This window comes from Mus pahari, chromosome 5 (assembly GCF_900095145.1).
Source record: "Mus pahari chromosome 5, PAHARI_EIJ_v1.1, whole genome shotgun sequence".
In the NCBI taxonomy this organism is placed as follows: Eukaryota; Metazoa; Chordata; class Mammalia; order Rodentia; family Muridae; genus Mus; species Mus pahari.
The window spans coordinates 2450378-2470438 of NC_034594.1; the positions used below are offsets into that span (position 1 = coordinate 2450378).

The 20061-nt window shown below is 44.5% G+C and overlaps 1 protein-coding gene across 1 annotated transcript in view; it reads left to right on the plus strand.

Moving 5' to 3' along the window:
• Nucleotides 1-16719: 16719 nt before the first annotated feature.
• Nucleotides 16720-20061, plus strand: part of LOC110321343 (endogenous retrovirus group K member 5 Gag polyprotein-like) — a 6547-nt gene continuing 3205 nt past the window's right edge. The window contains exons 1-4 of the mRNA XM_021197559.1: nt 16720-16787; nt 16987-17095; nt 17528-17589; nt 17789-19319. Of these exons, the coding sequence (XP_021053218.1) occupies nt 16720-16787; nt 16987-17095; nt 17528-17589; nt 17789-19319 (1770 nt within the window). The remainder of the gene's footprint in view (nt 16788-16986; nt 17096-17527; nt 17590-17788; nt 19320-20061) is intronic.

A 20061-nucleotide genomic window follows, 5' to 3' on the forward strand; every position in this document is an offset into this window, starting at 1 on the left:
TTCAAACCAAGTTTGGCAGAACAGTTGGCCTATCAATATTTTATCATTCATTGTTGTTTGGCAAGATTAATGTTAGCACTCTCTTCTAGTTCACAGGAAGCCATCCTGTTCTTCTTTTACATTTTTTTCATAAAACAAATTCTCTCTGTTCATATTGTTTTCCCTTCCATAACACTCCAGATTTTGCCCCCTTCCTACACACCTCACTACATGCACTCCCTCCCTCCCTCCCTTCTCCCCTCCCTCCCTTCTTCCCTCCCTTTCTTCTTCCTTCCCTCCCTTCTTCCCTCCTTCTCTCTGTCTTTCTCCATCTCCCTCTCCCTCTCTCTCTCACTCTAGCACCCCAATTATGAGACTGAGGCATGAGGATCACAAGCTTGAAGCCTGAAGCCTAGTTGGACAACATAGTGAGTTCAAGGCCAACTTGGGCTGTATTAAGATACCCTGTCTCACAAACCAGAGAAACCCAGCCAAGGAGACTTTTGGCATAAAGGTACTGGAAGCCAGATATAACAGCCTAAGTTTGAGCCCTGGAAGTCTCATGGTAGAACTGGAGAACCAATTCTCAAAAGTTGTCCTCTAATCTACCCATGCACACCATAGAACACACACACACACACACACACAGAGAGAGAGAGAGAGAGAGAGAGAGAGAGAGAGAGAGAGAGAGAGAGAGAGAGAGGAGAATGTTTTCAAAGCCCAGAAAAACAGTAGCAACAACAATAGCTCATTAGGCCCAGTAGAGTTTATTTAAACACTAAGTAGAAAGGCAATTTTTAGTTTTAAAATAAAAGGTAATTTAAAAACATGTATTTCAGTTAAGTACTTAGAGTTGAACATAAGACTCTAAGAGCATTCTTTCAGCAAGCTGAACCCCCAAGTATATCTCCTATTTTTTATTTTGAGACAAATTCTAACTAGGTTTCCTACTCTGGCCTTGAACTCTTAATTCTCACTCTGGCTTCCAGAGTAGCTAGAATTACAGAGTTGTGCTACCAGCCTTAGCTAAGTTAAAATATTTTCTTTGAGTTCAAAGCTTTGTGCCCATGAACAGCATAAAATCATTTGCATTTAAAACTGGTAGATAGAAGTCTGTTCGGAATGATAACAAAGACCCTTAAAAAGAGAAACTACAGTCGGCCTTATATATTTTTGATATATATCCAACCTCTGGGAGGCTGGGGATGTAGCTCAGGGGTAGAGCATTTCCCAAAGTATGAGTCTCTGGGTTCAATCTCTGTACCAGAAAATAAATCATATTTGTATTTCACAGGCTTTTTCCCCTTTCCATTAATCCCTAAATGATCTAGCATGCCTATTTGCACATATGATATCGTATTGGGTATTATAAGGAATCTAGAGAGAATTTAAAATACACAAGAGGATAGATATGTATTATATGCAAATAGCACACCAGTTTCCTATACAGAAGTTAAACATCTGAAGGCTTGGGGTTCTATAACTGGAACCAATTCATCAGAGGATATGAAGGGACAATTGTATTTGAGTTGAGTATTAAAAGATGAGCAACGTGACAGTCATGGTCAATTCTGTGGGAGATGCCGTTGTGGCCAGAATGGAACCTTGGAGGGAGAGAGGTCTGTGCTGCACTGGGCTGGAGCTGATGGCATGCATTGGGGACAATTAAAGGACACTGACCACTAGAATAAGGGAAGCATAGAAGGCTTTCAGGTAAAGGAGAGAGAGATGGTACCAAAAAACGTGCTTCGGTGAGACTGATCTGGCCAAAGTATTTATAGAAAGGATTCTTGTTTAATTAATTAGTTTGTTTGTTTATTCTCCTTGCATATACTACATTCTGACCATAGTTTACCTTCCCTTCCTCCCAGTAGCTCCTTCTTACATAAATCCACTCCTTCTCCATTTCCAAGGGCAGGCCTCCCAGGGTTGTCAACCAAACACAGCATGTCAAGTTGGAATAAGACTAGGGACCTCCCCTCATATCAAAGCTGGATGAGGTAACCCAGTAGGAGGGAAGGGTGACAAAGCAGGCAAAGAGTCAGAGACACCCCCACTCCCACTGCTGGGGGTCACACACCAAGCTACACAACCATAACAAATGTGCAGAGGGGCTAGGTCAGACCCACACAGGCTCCCTGATTATCAGTTTAGTAAGTAAAATGGATTCTTTTAATAATGAACCTAACCAAAAGGGAGCCCAGAGAAATGATATTCAACAAGAGGTCAGAAGGAAAGAAAGACTGTTGGTTGTAGTGGGATACATCCTTAATCCCAGCCCTTTGGGAAGCAGAGGAAGGAGGCTCAAGTTCAAGAACAGCCTGTGCTCCATTGTAAGACCCTGTCATGGAGAGAGAAGAGGGATTGAAACTGTCAGATATGAAAACTGTGTATGTATGTGTGAGTGTGTTAAAGTGTGAAATCTTCATGTATGTAGGAGGCCTATTGCCAGAATTAGAACACAAAACTAAACAAAAGTGATGTATCTGTACACATATAGGAATGTGAGAGAGAGAGAGGTAAAAAAAATTATGTATATGTGACTTAAATTGGACATTGTGACCCCAAGGCTATAATGGTAAGTAAGTACAAATACTCTTTAGGCTTTACTTTAAAATAGAATTATGAGCTGGTCAGTGGTGGCTCACGGCTTTAATACCAGCACTTGAGAGACAGAGACAGGGGGATCTCTGTGAGTTCAAGGCCAGCCTAGTCTACAGAGTGAATTTCAGAATAACCAAGGTTAAGAAGCCCTGTCTTGGGATGGGGGTGGGGGGAAGCAATTAAGTCTTCTACAGAGAAAACCATATTTAAGAGATACCAAGTCTCCAAAACCTTCAACCCCTCGAAAAACTACAACTACTGCTGTAGTCAAGAGAAACGCTCGCAATGAGTTTCAGAACTTACTCTGGACCCGTGGAAAATGAAAAGAGATTATATTTTGTTGCATTGTAAAAATAACAAATCCAAGAGCTTTGTGTATTTATGAGCTCCAGTACAGAACATGTTACCAAACAAGAGCAGAATCTGAAAAAGAATGCTTCAAGGCATTGTGAGCTCTGATTTGCAGCATGGTTATATTGATCTTGCCCTTTAGTAAAAATAAATCATCTCCTCCCCTTTCCCCACCCCCACACCTCATCTTGATCTTCCCTTCCAGCATCCCATTCTTCCAACTCAGCCTTGGAAATCCTCATGTGAAGAGACACTAGGCCTTTGTTATCCTTTCTGCCCTCCGATGGGTCAGTTTTAGAAAGGGTAAGAAAGTTGTTGGCACTCTTAATTTTATATTTCCTCTACCAGGAGGATCAAAGTGGAAGTCTCTAAGAAGCCAAGAGATCCAGCATGCCCCATTTTTCCCTAGCTTTTCATTGAATTCTTTGATGAGCCTCATATATATATACATATACATATATATACACACACACATATATATATAATCAGAAACCAAACTCAGCTAACTTAGGACAATGCTATGAGAAGCCCAAACACATTGGCTGGGAGCCTTTAGAGTTCTGGGAAGGTGGCTTTGGAAATAATCATTCTTTATCCATCATCACGCCTCTGTGCCACCCTCATTAGTTGGAAATTCAAAGGACTACAGTGGTACTAATTTAAAACTGAGGAAGCTGGGCCTGGTAGCCTGGCACCACTAACACCCAAGTAAGCTAAGCTTTTTAGAATTGCAAATTCTAGTTATTGAAAGAGTAAGTGAATGGACTGATTAGAAGCAAGGCTAACACCTGTGAAGGAATTAAACTGGAAATCCAGCTGAGGAAAATACCTACAATGAAGCTCAGACAGAGAGGGAGACTCGAACTTGGAAATTAATATTTCTTATCTGGGGCTTATAGGTATGTTCCAATGAATGCAAACAATGTAGACCTACACAGTTGGCAAGCTTTAGAATAAGCCTAAGAAACCATTGAGTCTGAGATTCCATACTACTGATGACTAGTTAGGATGGGAATATGAACTAGACAGAAGTAACTATCATAGCCTTGTCACTTTCTCCAATAATGAAAAATATCTGCTCTGTCCAAATAGAATAGTCATTCACCTATGTGGCTACTGAGCATTTGAAATGTAGCTATGTAACTGAGCAAATCAATTTTAATATTACTAAACATCGATGAATTAAAGTATAGACAGCCACATGCAGAGAACAGCTACTATGCTACACAGCACAGTTTCACAGAGTACTAACGTGGCAATGGCAGGAGATAACTGAAGTCTGGCACTGAAATGTTTGGTTGTCCATGGAGGTTGGAGCTCTGCTTTTGGATTTGGTGTTGGTGGGTAGTTTTGAGACTAGTTCTTACTATGTAGGCTAGGCTTCCCTTTCCTCTGCTTTCTGAGTCCTAAGACTCCAGGGGTATGCTACTGTGGGGCATTGGGCTATGCACAGACAGGCTGGTCTCCAGTCGAGCTGAGATGCTAAACCCCGGGACCCTGTGGTGATAATTCATCTACATGGGATGGAAGGAGTTCTCTCATGTCTCCTTGAACTCTGGTTCCTGCCTAAGTTACCGTCCCCTACAGGACCCATAAGAAAAGCATGGCTAGAAGGCAATGGCCCAAGCTTCTGACCTTCAGGCTAAACTCCTCCCCGGTTACCTAGCAACAGTAAAGACCATAAAAAGGGCTGCTCAGCCCCACCTCGCTCTCTTATTTCTCACTCTCTTACTTCTTACTCCTCACTCTCACCCCCTCTCTCCTCTTTCTTTGTCTTCTCCTCCCCTTTCTCCTCTCCTCTCTTCTTCCCCTCTTACTCTTTCTCTCTAGCCCTCCCCCCTCCCTTCTCTCTTTCTCTCTGCCTTTCTATAATAATAAAGCTCTAAAACCATAGAGAGTCTCTGCTCCAGTCAAGATCTGCTGCACTCACTCTCCCAGGTGTTGGGGACCGCTCTTCCCTCATTCCTCTCTCCCATAACCCCGGTGGCTTTAGCAAAGTAGCTCTGGGGCTCCCAGGTAGGGCTGCCACTTATCCTAACCCCCCAAGCGTGGGTCAGAGGCTCAAATGACCACCCGGGGCTGAGTGGAAAGTGTATGGCAGCTCTCCCATGCCTGACTGACCAGAGCATAGGTGGAACTCTGATGGGCTGTGGGTCTTTCCTTCCCCCTCTTCCCCAGGGCCCCCCTTTTTAGTTCCCAAAGTGCTACCACACTCAATTTCACTTGAGGATTTTGAAGGAAGTTGTTGGTATTAAAAATCCGAGGACAGGGCTAGGGAGATGGCTCAGTGGTGAAGAGCATGTACTTACCTGCAAAGGACCTGAGTTCAATTCCCAGCAACCATATCATGTGGCTCACAACTGCCCGAACATTCTAGTTTCAGGCCAGAGCCTCTGTGGGCATTTGCAGTCTTGTGTGCACAGACTTAGACATAATTTAAAAAAAAAAAAGATTTTAAAAAGTCAAGGACAGGTACTAGAGAAAGAGAAATAGGATCATTTCTGAAGTACTGGGAGTGACAAAGAAGGAAAACTTTATCTATGTACTGAAAAGGGGGTAGCAAGAAGTCAGAGAAGGATGTGGTGAATAGAAAGCACAAGAAATCAGATGGAAGTTAAGAGGTGAGATGATTCATACTCACAAAGGAAGGTGGAAGTCAATGGCGTTACCACATCAAGAGAAAGCATAAACATCAGGCCACAAAGGGACACACACATATACACTCAGTATTTGTCTTTATTCACACAGAACCATAACAGAATATAATAACCTGCATGGGACTGAAGAATAAAATCACTCCAGCATAATGTCTTCTTCTGAGGTGGGGGACAAAGGAAGGGGCATGCATCACTAGTTGATTCTTAAGAGTTTATCTTTTAAAAAAAACATTTGAGCCGAGTGTGGTGGCACACGCTTTTAATCCCAGCACTCAGGAGGCAGAGGCAGGTGGATTTCTGAGTTGGAGACCAGCCTGGTCTACAAAGTGAGTTCTAGGATAGCCAGGGCTACACAGAGAAACCCTGTCTCGAAAAACCAAAAAAAAAAAAAATGAAACAAATCCAACAAGATGCTGGGCTGCCCCGACCTGCAGAGATAATCAGTGGGGACCCAGGGCAAGGAAATGAGAGAGTGGGAAGGAAAGAGACACAAAGAATGAGAGCAAGTCAATCATACTGATCAAGCTCTGAAAACTTTATTCAGGATATAAGCATAAGCAAGAGGAGGCTCCAAGGGAGGGGGAAGAGCCGGGGGCCTCTCTGAAGGTCAGGTGGCAATCTTCAGCTCCTGGAACCAATGGTCACAGTGTCCTCTTTACCCACAAACATTCTTACTGTTATGACCACGAATCTTCTCTCAGGATTGTTTATGTAAGCTAGAAAATATCCACAAGGCCATGACTCCCAGCACTGGGCAGTGGTGGTGCACACTTTTAATCCCAACACTTGGAAGGCAGAAGCAGGCAGATCCCGAGTTTAAGACCAGTCTGGTTCAAGACAGCCAGGGCTACACAGAAAAACATGGTATCAAACAAACAAACAAACAAACAACCCCCAAACAACCCACCAAACCAAATGCAACAAAATGTTAAGTTATACAAAATCTGGATGATGAATAGGGGTTTCTATTTATTTTTATTTGAGCTTGATAATAGTTACAGATAGCAATGTTTAATAAATATAAGTGCAAATCAAAAACTAAAACACATTAGGCTGAACCATTCAGGTACTTTCTTCTTTTCTCTGTATTTGTCCTGTTTCCATCTAACACAGGGGTTAGGAATTGAACAAACTTTTTGTTTCTTAGGATACTTCTGTTCACAAGATAAAAAGGTCAACACAGTAAACCCTCCTCATACTGTGGATAAAGGAGATGGGTAATACAGCTATACTGCGGAATTTTGTTTCCCTGGAATAGAGTCAACAGAGGTTCCAACAACAGGTTAGAACACATCTACCACTGTGTTCTCTTAGCAAGACCAGTGTGTGCTCTTGAGAACCTTTGGATAACAGGCCAGAGTTGGGCACAGAGGTAAAGGGAAGGGTGAAGAGATGACTTGAGAAGCCAAGTCCTTGCTATGCAAGATCCAAGTTCAATACTAGCACTGCCTAAAAAGCCTGGAGCAGTTTTATAAATCTGCAACTGTAGCTCTGGAGAGGCCAAGACAAGAGAATGCTTATGGCTTGGTGTTCAGCCAATCTAGCCATGACATAGAAGAACTTGTTTCAGTAAAATAAGATATTTGGGACGATACCTGATATTGACCCGTGGCCTTTACATACACTAGCATACATGTTCAATGTACCCTATATACATGGTCCCCCCCCAGCTCACATGCATGCGCGCGCACACACACACACACACACACACCCCAAAACTAAAGGGAATGGAAGAAGAAGGAGGAAGGCCCTAGTTTGCTCTGTACTTGATGAAGGTAGACAGCAGCAACATGTCCTATGTAAAGGAAAGTAAAATAGAACAATCTCCTCTTCCTTTGACATTCTTTCTTGGATATTTCCTTGGCTTTATCACAATTAGCATTCATACACCTGACTCTCCAAGGGAGCTGCATCTTCTCTGCTTCTTAATCTGAGAGCTCAGCACATTACCTGGCAAGGAACAGGCCTTTGGGAATGTTTGGTGAATTAACACTGAATGTCTACTGTGATGGTTTGAATGAGAATGGCCTCCATAGGCTCATATGTTTGAATGATGATTGGTCCCTAGTTGATGTGTTGTTTGGAAAGAATTAGAAGACATGTCCTTGTTAGAGGAGCTGCAGGGGGCAGGGGAGCTTTGAGATTTCAAAAGCCCATGCCAGGCCCAGTATCTCCCCTATATATCTACCAATCTGTCTGTCTGTCTGTCTGTCTATCTATCTATCTATCTATCTATCTATCTATCTATCTATCTAACAATCTATCTGCCTGCTACCCGTGAGTCAGAATGCAAAGCTCTCAGCTCAAGCTCCAGTGTTAGGCTTGTCTGCTTCCCACTGTGATGATAATGGACTAATCTCCTGAAGCCATAAGCAAGGCCCCAATTAACTGCTTTCTTCTGTAAGAGTTGTCTTGCTCATGGTGTCTCTATGCAGCACTAGAGCAGCGACTGAGGTCTTCAGATCTTGTTGTCTCAGCCTCTCATTCTCCCTTGCACAGCTTCTTTCTGACCTGTTTGACCTCCAAGTCTTTGCTTGACTCGCACCCTTTGAGGTCCCTTACTTAGGACAGCCAATTTTGAAAACTTTAAGGTTTTTCATTGTCTCTACACTAAGATATTCAAACCAGTTTCCAGGTGGCCATCATATCTTGTCAGCCTCTGGAAATGGGAACTTTCTTGGCTCCCGAGAGTGTCACAGATAGCTGAGCCTTCCTTTTCCACTTCACGAGAGCTATGACAAGATGCCACAGTGGGGACAGCAGAAGGCAGGACTGTGACACCTCTTGACATCTCCTGTACATACCCTTCTGCTTGTACCCTTGTCTCACTCTGCTTGTGCTGTCATAATAGTCACTGACAGCACAACAACAAACATGGGGGTTTATGAAGAACAGAAATGTGTTGGTGTACATATAGAAGCTGAAGTCCAAGATCAAGGCACACAAAAGCAAGTCCAGTGTCTGGTGAGAGCCCTGTCCTTATTTTCAAAATGGCATCTTTAATAATGCTTTTCTACTTGGCAAAGACAGAAAAGTGAAGCAAAGATGGTTTCTAGTATCCTCTGGCCCTTGTGTGAGGATACCAGTTCCACTTATGAAAAGTCTGCCTTCTTGATTTCACTGTTTCCTACACTCCCACGGTCTCCTGGTTTGATTATTTAGTCCCCCAGCTGGTGGGTGGTGTTGTGCAACATGGGACAACTTTTTAGGATTGGGACATAGCTAGTAGAAGAGAGTCACTGGGGTGGACCTTGAGGATGTATGTTGCTGACCTGAGCTTCCAGATCTGCCAAGCTGTGCCCAAGCCACACCCCAAGCTTCACCAACACACACAGACCCTGTGACTTCAGCTGCCTTGCCGTCTCAAGGCTATGATAGACTGTGTCTTGTAAAACCATAGGTAGACCAGATGGACACAAGACTGTATCTTCTAGAAGATTAATTCAAGGTAGAATTCTATGATGCAGCTTCGATGAGGTTGTTCTTCATGATGAGATGGGACTTTGTGTAGATGCCAGTGCTTGAGGTTACCCACACTCCTACAAATAACCCTGAGGTTGTGCTCCATAAATAATCCCATGTCTCCCCCCCCCCCAAAAAAAAAAACAAACCTCATTGGCTCACTAAGCTTGATTTATGTGGCCTCATTAATTTTATCCAATGCCTCTGTGGTAAAAATGACATTTGTCAATGTCTTCCAGGAAAAATTATGAAACAATTGTAGATGACATATAGACTATATATAAATACATGTATGTGTAATAGAACAGTAGTTACTGGAGGCTAGAGTTGGGGTGGGGACAAAGGGGAGTTTTCATTTCACTGTGTTACAGTTTGAATTTTTGTGGTCTCCAAGAATTCATGGATTGAAATCTAACCCCTAAAATGGTGGTCTAATAGTATAGAATCCTTAAGAGGTAATTAAGTCACAAGTGCAGAGCACTCATGAATGGATTAGCACCTATTTTAGGCTACTTTCTGTTACTATAACACAATAGCTGAGGTTAGGTAAGTTGTAAGGAATCAGGAATATCCAAGGTTAAGTGGATATTGTTTTGTCACATTCTCGTGAGGGTCTTCTGATGTTATATCAGTACAGGAAACAGAAGAGGTTAATATGTATAAGTAATGCATATGTTAGACAAACCAAGACTCATTAACAGCACATATTTATGAGAGCTAATTCTGGTTTGCAAGACCTAGCTTACTCCTGTGAGGAGAAGTTAGTGTGTTTACTAAAACATCACTCCACTTACGAGGACAGTGTCTTCGTGACCTAGTGACTACCTAAAAGCCCCTGACACTGTGCCTTGAGAAACTAAACGTCCAGGTAAATTTTGGTGGGGACACACCATATTCAGATCCTAGCAATGCCTTTATAACAAGGTCTCTGAAAACTTCCTCAGCCCTCTCATCACTTATGGATGAAGTGAGAAGAAGCCAGCTATGAGAAGTAGCCCTCATCAGACATCAAATCTGCTGACACTTTGGTCTTGGACTTCCTCACTCCCAGAGTGTCTTCTGTCAATTTGCTTTCAGATTCAGCTATCTGTTAAAACATACCTGAGCAAGTTACACTGTTCTCAGTATGAAGAGCAATTTGTGTCCCATTATTCTCTAGCAGACAACGTCTCCTGAGTGGCCCTTTTCAAAAGACTTTCCATTTCTCCCAGCCTTCTCACTCTTCCCCAAATGAAAATGGACATGGTGATACACTCCTGAAATCCAGCACACCAGAGACTGAGGAAAGGATCACTGTGGGCTCAAGCCCAGCCAGGGCTACACACTGAGACCATATCTCCAAAGCAAACACAAACCTAATGGAACTTCCTCTGACAAACCAAAATCACATCTTAAAATGCTAAGCTAGTTCATCAGATGAACCTCGCCATCCAGTGCTATGATGGTTATTCTTGGCTATCAAATTGATTTGATTGAAATGCCTAGACAATTGATAAGTAATAGTCCTACTTCTGTCTAGTAGGATATGTGGCTCCATAGTCTAAATGAGGAAGACCTGCTTGAATGGGGGCAATATCATTGAAAGGCTGGGGGGCTCCAGGAAACAAGAAGAGGAAAAGAAAGGGGAAGAGGGAGGAGGAGGAGGAGGAAGAGGAGGAGGAGGAGGAGGAGGAGGAGTAAATGCTTACACAGGTACATCTGTGCTTAGCTCTTTATGAGTTGGCAGTTTTCAGTGCTGCTGTTGCCCATAGAGAGCTTTCCAGTATAGAGTCATAGCAGTCATAGTAACCCATTAGGGTTACATAAGTCTCCCTTTCATTCTGAAGTATTCAGTTTTGTGGGCTGAACAGCTTCCCCAGACTGTGTCTAGCCACTGTGAGACTATCCAGACTCAGATGGAGCAGACAAACCAATAAATCCCAGTCTACACATGGCCCCAAAAGAAGACAAATATGCATCTATTTGTCATACTGGGTCTTGAACCAAGGACCTTGAACACTCCAGTAAGTACTGTTCCAACTGAGCTACACCCCAACCCTGTTTGATTTTGTGCTTTGTTTTGAGTCAGGATCTCACATTGTACCTCAAGATGTTCTGGAATCCCCTCTGTAGACCAGACTGGTCTCAAATTTATAGTGAACCTTCTGTCTCTGCCTTTCCAGTGCTGGGATTCCCAGCACCAGCTTACTGTCAGCTGGGCTTGGTTCTGTTTTGTAGCAAAAAGACAAACCCATCCCAGTCTCAGCTTCCTGGCATTTAGTTGAAAAATTCAATTAAATTCCAACCATTTTTTTTAATACAAAAGGCTTCCCACCTTCCACCCCCAAGAAGAAAAAACAAACAAACAAACAAGAAAATATAATAAAATTAGCAAGAAGGCTGAGTGCATAAAATCATTTGCTGTGTAGGCCTGACGATCTGAGCTAGATCCTTGATCTTATGATAGAAAGAGAAAGCCAACTTCTAAGAGTAATCCTGGAATCTTCACGCAGGCACCATGGTGTACACACACACACACACACACATACACACACACACACACACACACACTAAATTTAAATAAAAATACAATTAAAAATTAGTATTGGGCTATTTCTGTGGTGCATTAGCAGCAATACAAAATGTCTAAGGACTGTCTGGTTCTAACACAGAAAGCTTCAGAGGACCACTGAACCACCACTGCAGTACCCTTCCATCCCTATGAAAAGCTGTTTTCTGCTCTGGCTTTCCTAATGAGAATCTGCTTCCACAAGAACATGATGGGTCTCTTGGACTTCTAAGTCTCTAAGAGCTAAAGTCCAGGCTAGATGGGGATAACACTCAGAGGTCATTTTAGTAAGTGTTACTGTTGTGATGAAACACGAAGATCAAAAGCAAATTGGGAAGAAAAGGGTTTATTTGGCTTATTCCTCTGCGTTGCTATTTATCAGGAACTCAAACAGGGCAGGAACCTGGAGGAAGAAGCTGATGCGGAGGCCATAGAGGGGTGATGCTTACTGACTTGCTCACTGTGCCTTGCTTTTTTATAGAGCCCAGAATCACCAGTCCAGGGGTGGCACCATCCACGTGGGCTGGGCCTTCCCCAATCAATCACTAACTGAGAACATGACCAACAGGCTTGTCTACAGCCCTTTCTTGTGGAGGCATTTTCTTAATTGAAGTTATCTCCTTTCAGATGCCTTCATCTTGTGTCAAGTTGACATAAAACTAGCCAGCACACAGGTACATTCATATACCTAAGTGTTCTACCTCACCAAACTTACCTTTCCTCTGTGTCTCCAGTGTTCTTGTAAAACTGGGTGGGTGGGCTCTTCTCTAAGATAGATAGGTCCTTTGATACTCACCCATCTGTGAGTGAAGGGACCAAATCACTCAGGATGTCAGCTTAAATGCTAAGGCTGTACCTTAGCATCTTGCATGTTGTAGCATAATATAATGTAATAGATATCATGAATTCTCAAAAGACAAAATTCCAACAAATTGAGTTTAAAGATTTTTTATAAAAGACTTTGTGTGTGTGTTGATGGTAGAGGGATGCATGCTCATGAGTGCAGGTATTGGTGGAGGCCAGAAGAGTGTGTCAGATCCCTTGGAGGTAGAGTTAGGTAGTTATGTAGTTAGGCAGTGTCTTAGGCTTTTATTGCTATGAACAGATACCATGACCAAGGCTGCTGGGGCTTGGGTGTAGGGGAAGAGGGGGGGGGGAGAGAGCCTGTTTCCGGCCAGAGTTCTGGTGCTCTGGGCGGGCAGATGCAAGAGGACTGTTGACTCTTTCCATGCGGCCCCAGGTAGGCATCTGGCTGTGTGATGCCGCTGACCCCACACGGCAGAGGGTGGACAAGGGGCAGCCCCCCCCCCATACCAGGTTCTCAGTCTCTGACATCCCATGCTGGATATGGCGGAGATACTGAGGACAGAATAGGGGCCTTGGAGATAAGGAAAGAGGACAGGGGGAGAGGGGAGCGCTGGGTGGTTCCCACACTTTATTCCATGGTCCTTGAGGGGGATCACAAACATAGAGAGAAATGGGAATAAAGAAAGAGACGTAGACCATGCATGTTTGTCATAGTCTCTTTTACTAAGGAGAGATGCTCAGGTTAAATACAATTTGGAGAGGGGTGATCAAAGGTATACAGTGAGAGAAATAATTGGGAAGAGTTATTTGCAAGTCTAATACATTTAGTGATTCATCTAGGGTCCTTGGCGCCACTGCCCTGGGACATAGGGCGGCTTATCTAAGAGCCTATCTTGGGGTCCGGATCCTCCTGACAATTCAAGGTGACAGCTCAGGGCAGCTCTGGAATGTGAGAAGACTCCCTCAGTCCTTGATGTCTGTTTAGGTCTTGCTGGTTCCCAGGAGTGNCCTTGCAGAGAGAGAGGGGGAAGGGCTCTTGACAAAGAACTATGTGGCTCTTAGTTGCATACTGTGAAAACGCCTGGGCTGCGGGATGCCCTGGGTGTAAGATGCCTGGGCTGCGGGATGCCCGAGATGTAAGATGCCTGGCCTTTCTCAACCTGGTCCCTGACAAGACAAGGGCTTGGAGACATGGGACTCCAGCTTTAGAACTCTGTTTTTGTTTTGTCTTGGTTCTGCTTGTCTGACCTTGCTGGGCTGCAGATAGCACCTAGGGCCTTGAGGTGCTAGGCAGGCAGTCGGCCACGGAGCAAACTTCCCTTTCTACTTGCTAGGTTGGTTTACCCCATCCAGCTCATGGCTGGAGCTCAATCCAACCCAAAATGTCTCTTATCCATTTTACTTAATAGAACTTAAGAGTGCATTCCACACATACTGATCGAGTCGTCTGGGAGTCAGGAGTTATGACAGGCTCAAGAGACAGTAAGGTAGTCATTATAGATGCTAAATTGCCTCTGGATTACTGTGACAGTTTGGAGAGAGGACACACAGTACTTAACCTTCTTTTCGAGGCAGCTGTTAGTGCCTGCTATGGAGGCAGGTTCCTTCCATCCTAGGGCTGCCTGTGTATTCTGGCACCCATGCCCTTTATGACTTACTTGAGTCATTACATGTGGTATATAAATGTATCTTAAAAGTATCGGCATAGAAACGTTGTTAGTCACTGCCAAAGCTTTGTGCCAAAAAGCTGGTCCACAGTTCCCCATTATGCTCACTGCTGCAACCTGTCCCTTCTCCAAAATGTTGAATCCACTGCCAAGCATGTTGTCCTACTCCTACAGCTTCTAAATGAAAGAAACATGAACACTTACCACTCGGTTTCTTAAGATCCGCACTACATGTCACAGGGCCCACATGAACCTCACCAACTTCCTGGTTCACCCTGAGAGCCTGCTTTGGTCACTGAACTTGAACTCCCGGCTCATGGTCCAAGCTGACACTACCCACCTTTACACCTGTCCTGCTTTCCAGCCCATCCCACCCCGTGCCCAGCTTCTTGAGGCTCCCACGGCAGCACCCAACATCCTCGGATGCCCAGCCACACCTATAGACTCAGGGACACGCTACACCTCAACCACAGGCGATGCCCTTAAATCCTAGAGTATTCCCCACAGCTGCCCTCAAAAACCCTTGTAATTTCCATGCCCTCATTCCCACTTCATCCCTTCCTCTAAGCCTCCTTTGGTTACTTTTTGCAGTAACTTTAAAACTTATTTAATTTGAGGATTTGATTTTTGTTTATTTGTTGAGACACATTTTCATGTAAAACTGCTTGGCCCGGATTCACATCATGACTTTGAACTCTTGGGATTAAGGTAACTTTAATCAGGATTTTTAATTTAGGGAAATGTCAAGAAGTTCCAGGAAGAGTAGATTGCGTTTTATGCAGGCTCACAAATAGTTACAAATAGTAACCCCAGAAGTTCTCTCTTACTCTCTCACTCAGGAGGGACCTAAAGGCCTTCATTGTTGGTATTTAGTCTAGGCTCCGCCCCACAATTACCTGGCAGCAGTCAGGTGTGCCTGGTTCACAATAAAAGGGGCTGCTTGCCCCCTCCTCGTTCTCTTGCTTTCTTGCTCTCTCCTCTTGTTCCTGTTCCCTTTCCCTCCACCCTGCCCTCTCAACTCCTCTCCCCACGCCTTGAATAAACTCTATTCTATACTATACCATGGTGCAGCCTCAGAGGGGGAAGGGAATTCTCAGCATGGGCCTGCAGAGGCACCCCCTTCCCCCCACCTTATCACTCCTCCCCCAAACATATTCTTTCTTCCTATCTTTTATAAAACACAACATTCACCTCCAGGGATGGAAGATTCCTGTCTCCTTGGAGTGACTCCATAAATCAGCTTCAAATCTTAGATATCTGGGCCACTGGCCTTGTCCTTGTTGCCATTAACTCTAGGACATGAGCTTCACTCTAAGTATCCTGGTGACACAGGGAAGTGGATCTGAGGGGACAACACTTGGATGAAGGGTATCATATGGCAGGAGGCACTTGAGAAAGTGACTCTCAGCAGTGGAAGTTAATGAGAAGAAGGAAGGGGGCAGGGAGGGTCGGGGAGGAAAGAGAAGTAACTGGTCCAGGAGTGCAGTGGAGGAAAGAGAAAGTAAAGAGGGAGTTGGGAAGGAGGAAGTTAAAGTCTACAAATACACAATTCCCCCAAATCTAAAAGCTCTGAATTCTTACTTCCTCCAAGTAAGGTTTTCTTTCCTTTCCTTTTTAAAAACACATTTGCTGTTGTTGGTTTTGCTTTTAAGACAGTGTCTCACTCTGTAGCCCTAGCTAATCTTAGTCTCTCTGGGTAGACCAGGCTGGCCTCGAATTCATAGGTGTCTTTGTCTCCTGGTGCTAGCAGTAAGGGGTGTACCGTCAAGGTTGGTCCTCTAGGGTTTGGGTGTTGTTTTGGGGTTTGTATTTTCAATTTTATTTTTTGTGTACGAGTGCGTGAAGGTGCCTGTGGAAGCCAGAAGGGAGTGTTAGATCCCCTGAAGCTGGACTTGCGGGTGTTTGTATTTCACCCAGGGTAGGTACTGGCAAGGGAACTTGGGTCCTCTCCAAGAACAGCAAGTACTCTCAATCACTGTGCCATCTCTCTAGCTTCTGAAACAAAGATTGCTCCAAGTGCATGATCCCAAAACAGAGTTTACAGCTATTATACTCTTTGTTAGCATTCTAAGCTCCAACCCACAGTTACCCAGCAACAGCCTGGTAAGCCTGACTCTAGATAAAAGGGCCTGCTTGCCTTCTCCTTACTCTCTCCCTCCTCTCTTGCTCTTGCCTTCCTGTCCCCACCATCCCCCTTTCCCCTTCCCCATGCTCTCTCCATGTGCTCATGGCCAGTCTCTACTCCTCTACTCTCTCACTCTGCCTTTTTCTGCCTCTACTATCCTGTTGATTCCCCTCCCCAGGTGCTACATTCTTTCCAGTAGTGACAAGCGCCAACAGGCCCCAAAAACCTGGGCGCTGTCCCGAGGCAAAAGTTCAAGGGAATTCAGTCTCCTGGAATGGTGGCATCCTCCATGTTCTTCCCTGAAACTGCTACATTCTTTCCAGTAGTGACAAGCGCCAACAGGCCCCAAAAACCTGGGCGCTGTCCCGAGGCAAAAGTTCAAGGGAACTCAGTCTCCTGGAATGGTGACATTTTGTATAACGAATGTTCCAATGTCCTTGCTTTAGTTGAGAAACAGATCCATGTGCTTTCTGCTTGTGGACGTTGTACATCGTGGTGCGGAGCCTAGTGCGCACCACGATGTACAACGTCCACAAGCAGAGAGTCCGTCTGCGGCAGCTGGCGCCCGAACAGGGACACCGGGGCAGGTAAGTCTTAATTTCTTTCTCTTTCTATTTCCTTTTTCTGCTTTATTTTTCTCAAGCGAGGATAGGATTCGTCAAACCGTGCTGCAGACGGGCCGATAGTCAGATCGGTTAAGACGAGAATCAATTTTAACATGGGGCAAGCAGAATCGAAAGGGANAAGATTGTTTCTGTCNGTCTTTAAGCACATGTTGTCTGGCAGAGGCCTAAAGGTCTCAGATAAATCCTTACAAGAATTTTATGATTTCGTGCAAAAAATCAGTCCCTGGTTCCCAGAGGAGGGAAGCTTGACGCTGGAAGATTGGAAGCGGGTAGGTAAATATGAGGAAGTTCCATGCTGCTTGTGGACGTTGTACATCGTGGTGCGCACTAGGCTCCGCACCACGATGTACAACGTCCACAAGCAGGCATTACAATGGCCTAAGGGGAAGGTGGACTATAGGATCTTTGACTTGGAGATTAAGCCCTTGCCCCCAGCTGCTGACTTTGTATTGTCTTTAGGTGAGGCTGTCTTTGATCCCAGTTGTGAATATTTTTTGTTATCCCAGTTGTTTCCTGCTAGCCCTTCCAGGTTTGCATTCCTCTGTTTTTGTGTACTTCCCTGTTTTCTTCTGTATAAATAGTCTGATGCTCAATTTGACAATTTGCATTCAGATACCACACTCTCTTGTGTCCGTGTCCGTTTGTCACCCCTCATTCGCCGAATCCTCGCTCACCTGCAACCAGAGACCCGTTCCCCGCAGATCAGGGACCCCAGGAGAGTCCGTCTGCGGCAGCTGGCGCCCGAACAGGGACACCGGGGCAGGTAAGTCTTAATTTCTTTCTCTTTCTATTTCCTTTTTCTGCTTTATTTTTCTCAAGCGAGGATAGGATTCGTCAAACCGTGCTGCAGACGGGCCGATAGTCAGATCGGTTAAGACGAGAATCAATTTTAACATGGGGCAAGCAGAATCGAAAGGGANAAGATTGTTTCTGTCNGTCTTTAAGCACATGTTGTCTGGCAGAGGCCTAAAGGTCTCAGATAAATCNTTACAAGAATTTTATGATTTCGTGCAAAAAATCAGTCCCTGGTTCCCAGAGGAGGGAAGCTTGACGCTGGAAGATTGGAAGCGGGTAGGTAAAGATATGAGAAAGTTCCGTGAGGAAAATTCATCTAAAGAAATCCCCAATAATGCCCTTATTCTGTGGCAACAAATGAGGGATTTATTGACTGAGAAAACAGACTTANAATTTCTTGCAGAGGAAGCTCCTTCAGAGCCCTCTGATGATCAGAAAGTGAGACCATCTGCCTACAAAAAGAAATCGGGCTGTACAGGAAAAATAGAGAAAAGGCAAAAAGAATGTGTATCGGAAACAACTGATGATGAAGGAGATGATGAATGGGATTTTACTGAGGAAAGGGCAAAGTGTAAACTAAAGGGAGGAAGAGAGCGTTTTAAAAACCTCCGAGATAGCAGTGGAGAGGAGTCTTTAATCGAGGCACCAATCACTCGTAAACCTTGTAAACCTGCACCAAAACCACATCAACTTTTAATGCCGGTTGGTTTTGACGCCGCAGTGGCAGAAGCAAAAAGACAAGGAGATTTTACTCTCGCTTGCCCGGTAATTTGCGTGGAAGGTAGCGAGCCTCGCTGGGAACCCTTGCCGTTAAAAACTCTTAAAGAATTACAGTCGGCAATAAAGACACTGGGCCCCACTACACCTTATACCTTACAGGTTTTGGATGTAGTAGCAAGCCAGTGGCTTACTCCTTATGATTGGCATCAGACGGCAAAGGCTACACTCTCTCCTAGAGATTTTATTCTCTGGAGAACAGAGTATGAAAAAAAAGCAAGGAACTTAGTGCAGGAAAGATGCTCATGGACACGTGGAACTAAGCCCACGATGTCCATGCTTCTCGGGCAAAAGGACTATGCTAAACCAGCAGCGCAACTAAAAATCCCAAAGGCAGTGTTGGAGAAAATTAATCAGATAGCTGTATCCAGCTGGCAGAGTTTGCCCCAGCCTGGGGCTAAGTCCACAGTCCTTTCAGGGATTAGGCAGAAGCACGATGAATCTTATGAGAGCTTTGTGGCTAGATTGGAAGAAGCAGTCTCTANAATGCTNCCCCCCTCGGAAGGGACTNATATGTTAATAAAACAATTGNCNTGGGAAAANGCGAACACCTTGTGCCANGACTTGATCAGACCAATCCGTAAGACAGGTTCCCTACAAGATTATATTAAAGCATGTATAGATGCCTCACCGGCCGTAATTCAGGGATTAGCTTACGCCGCAACACTGAAAGGGGAAAACTTCAGCGCCTATGTCAGAAATACTTACGGGAATGGAAAGCATTCCCCAGGGAATGAAATGACATGTTTCCGGTGTGGAAAACCNGGGCACCTGAGAAAAGATTGTAGAAACTGCTCAGGAAACAAAAGAAACATTCCCCCAGGCCCCTGCCCACGTTGTGGCAAAGGAAGGCACTGGAAAAACNAATGTAAATCAAAGTTCCATAAGGATGGAACCCCGCTCACTAAAAAAGCGGGAGAGGTTAGCAAGTCAAAAAACTAAATAGGGGGCTGCCTCTCAGCCCCGGAAAAAGAGAGGCACAGAGTCTAGAGGGTGGTAAAGAGTCCACTCCTCTAAACCCGGAGGCTCCGGAGTTCACTATTCACCATTTACCTAGAGCCACCCCGGGGAGTGCAGGGCTAGAGCTGGCAGCCCTAACAGATGTGATAATTTCTAGTTGGGATGGTGTGCATCTCGTCTCCACTTCAGTGTCAGGTACTTTGCCTCCAGGGATTGTAGGTCTTATCATAGGACGCAGTTCGAACTATAAGAGAAACTTTGAGGTANTCCCTGGAGTGGTGGATTCTGACACTTTAGGTAAAATTAAAGTTATGGTCAGAGCGTTGAAGGAGACAGTTCAGCTTCATAAAGGTCAAAAGATAGCTCAACTCTTATTGTTACCTTATTTACAACTCCCCAACCCTACATTGAAAGGAGAGCGAGGCAGGGGACAATTTGGGTCTACAGATACTGTAGCCTGGGTGCAGGAAATTAATGATCAGAGGCCTTTCAAGAATATTGTTATAAACGGAAAATCATTTAAGGGCCTTCTAGATACAGGTGCCGATAGATCCTGTATTGCAGGTAGAGATTGGCCTTCATCTTGGCCAGTTTGCCGGTCGTCATCTACGCTGCAAGGGCTAGGGATGGCTACTAATGTAGCCCAAAGCTCCCAAATATTGAGATGGAAGTGTGAAGGAAGAACAGGGCATATACAGCCTTA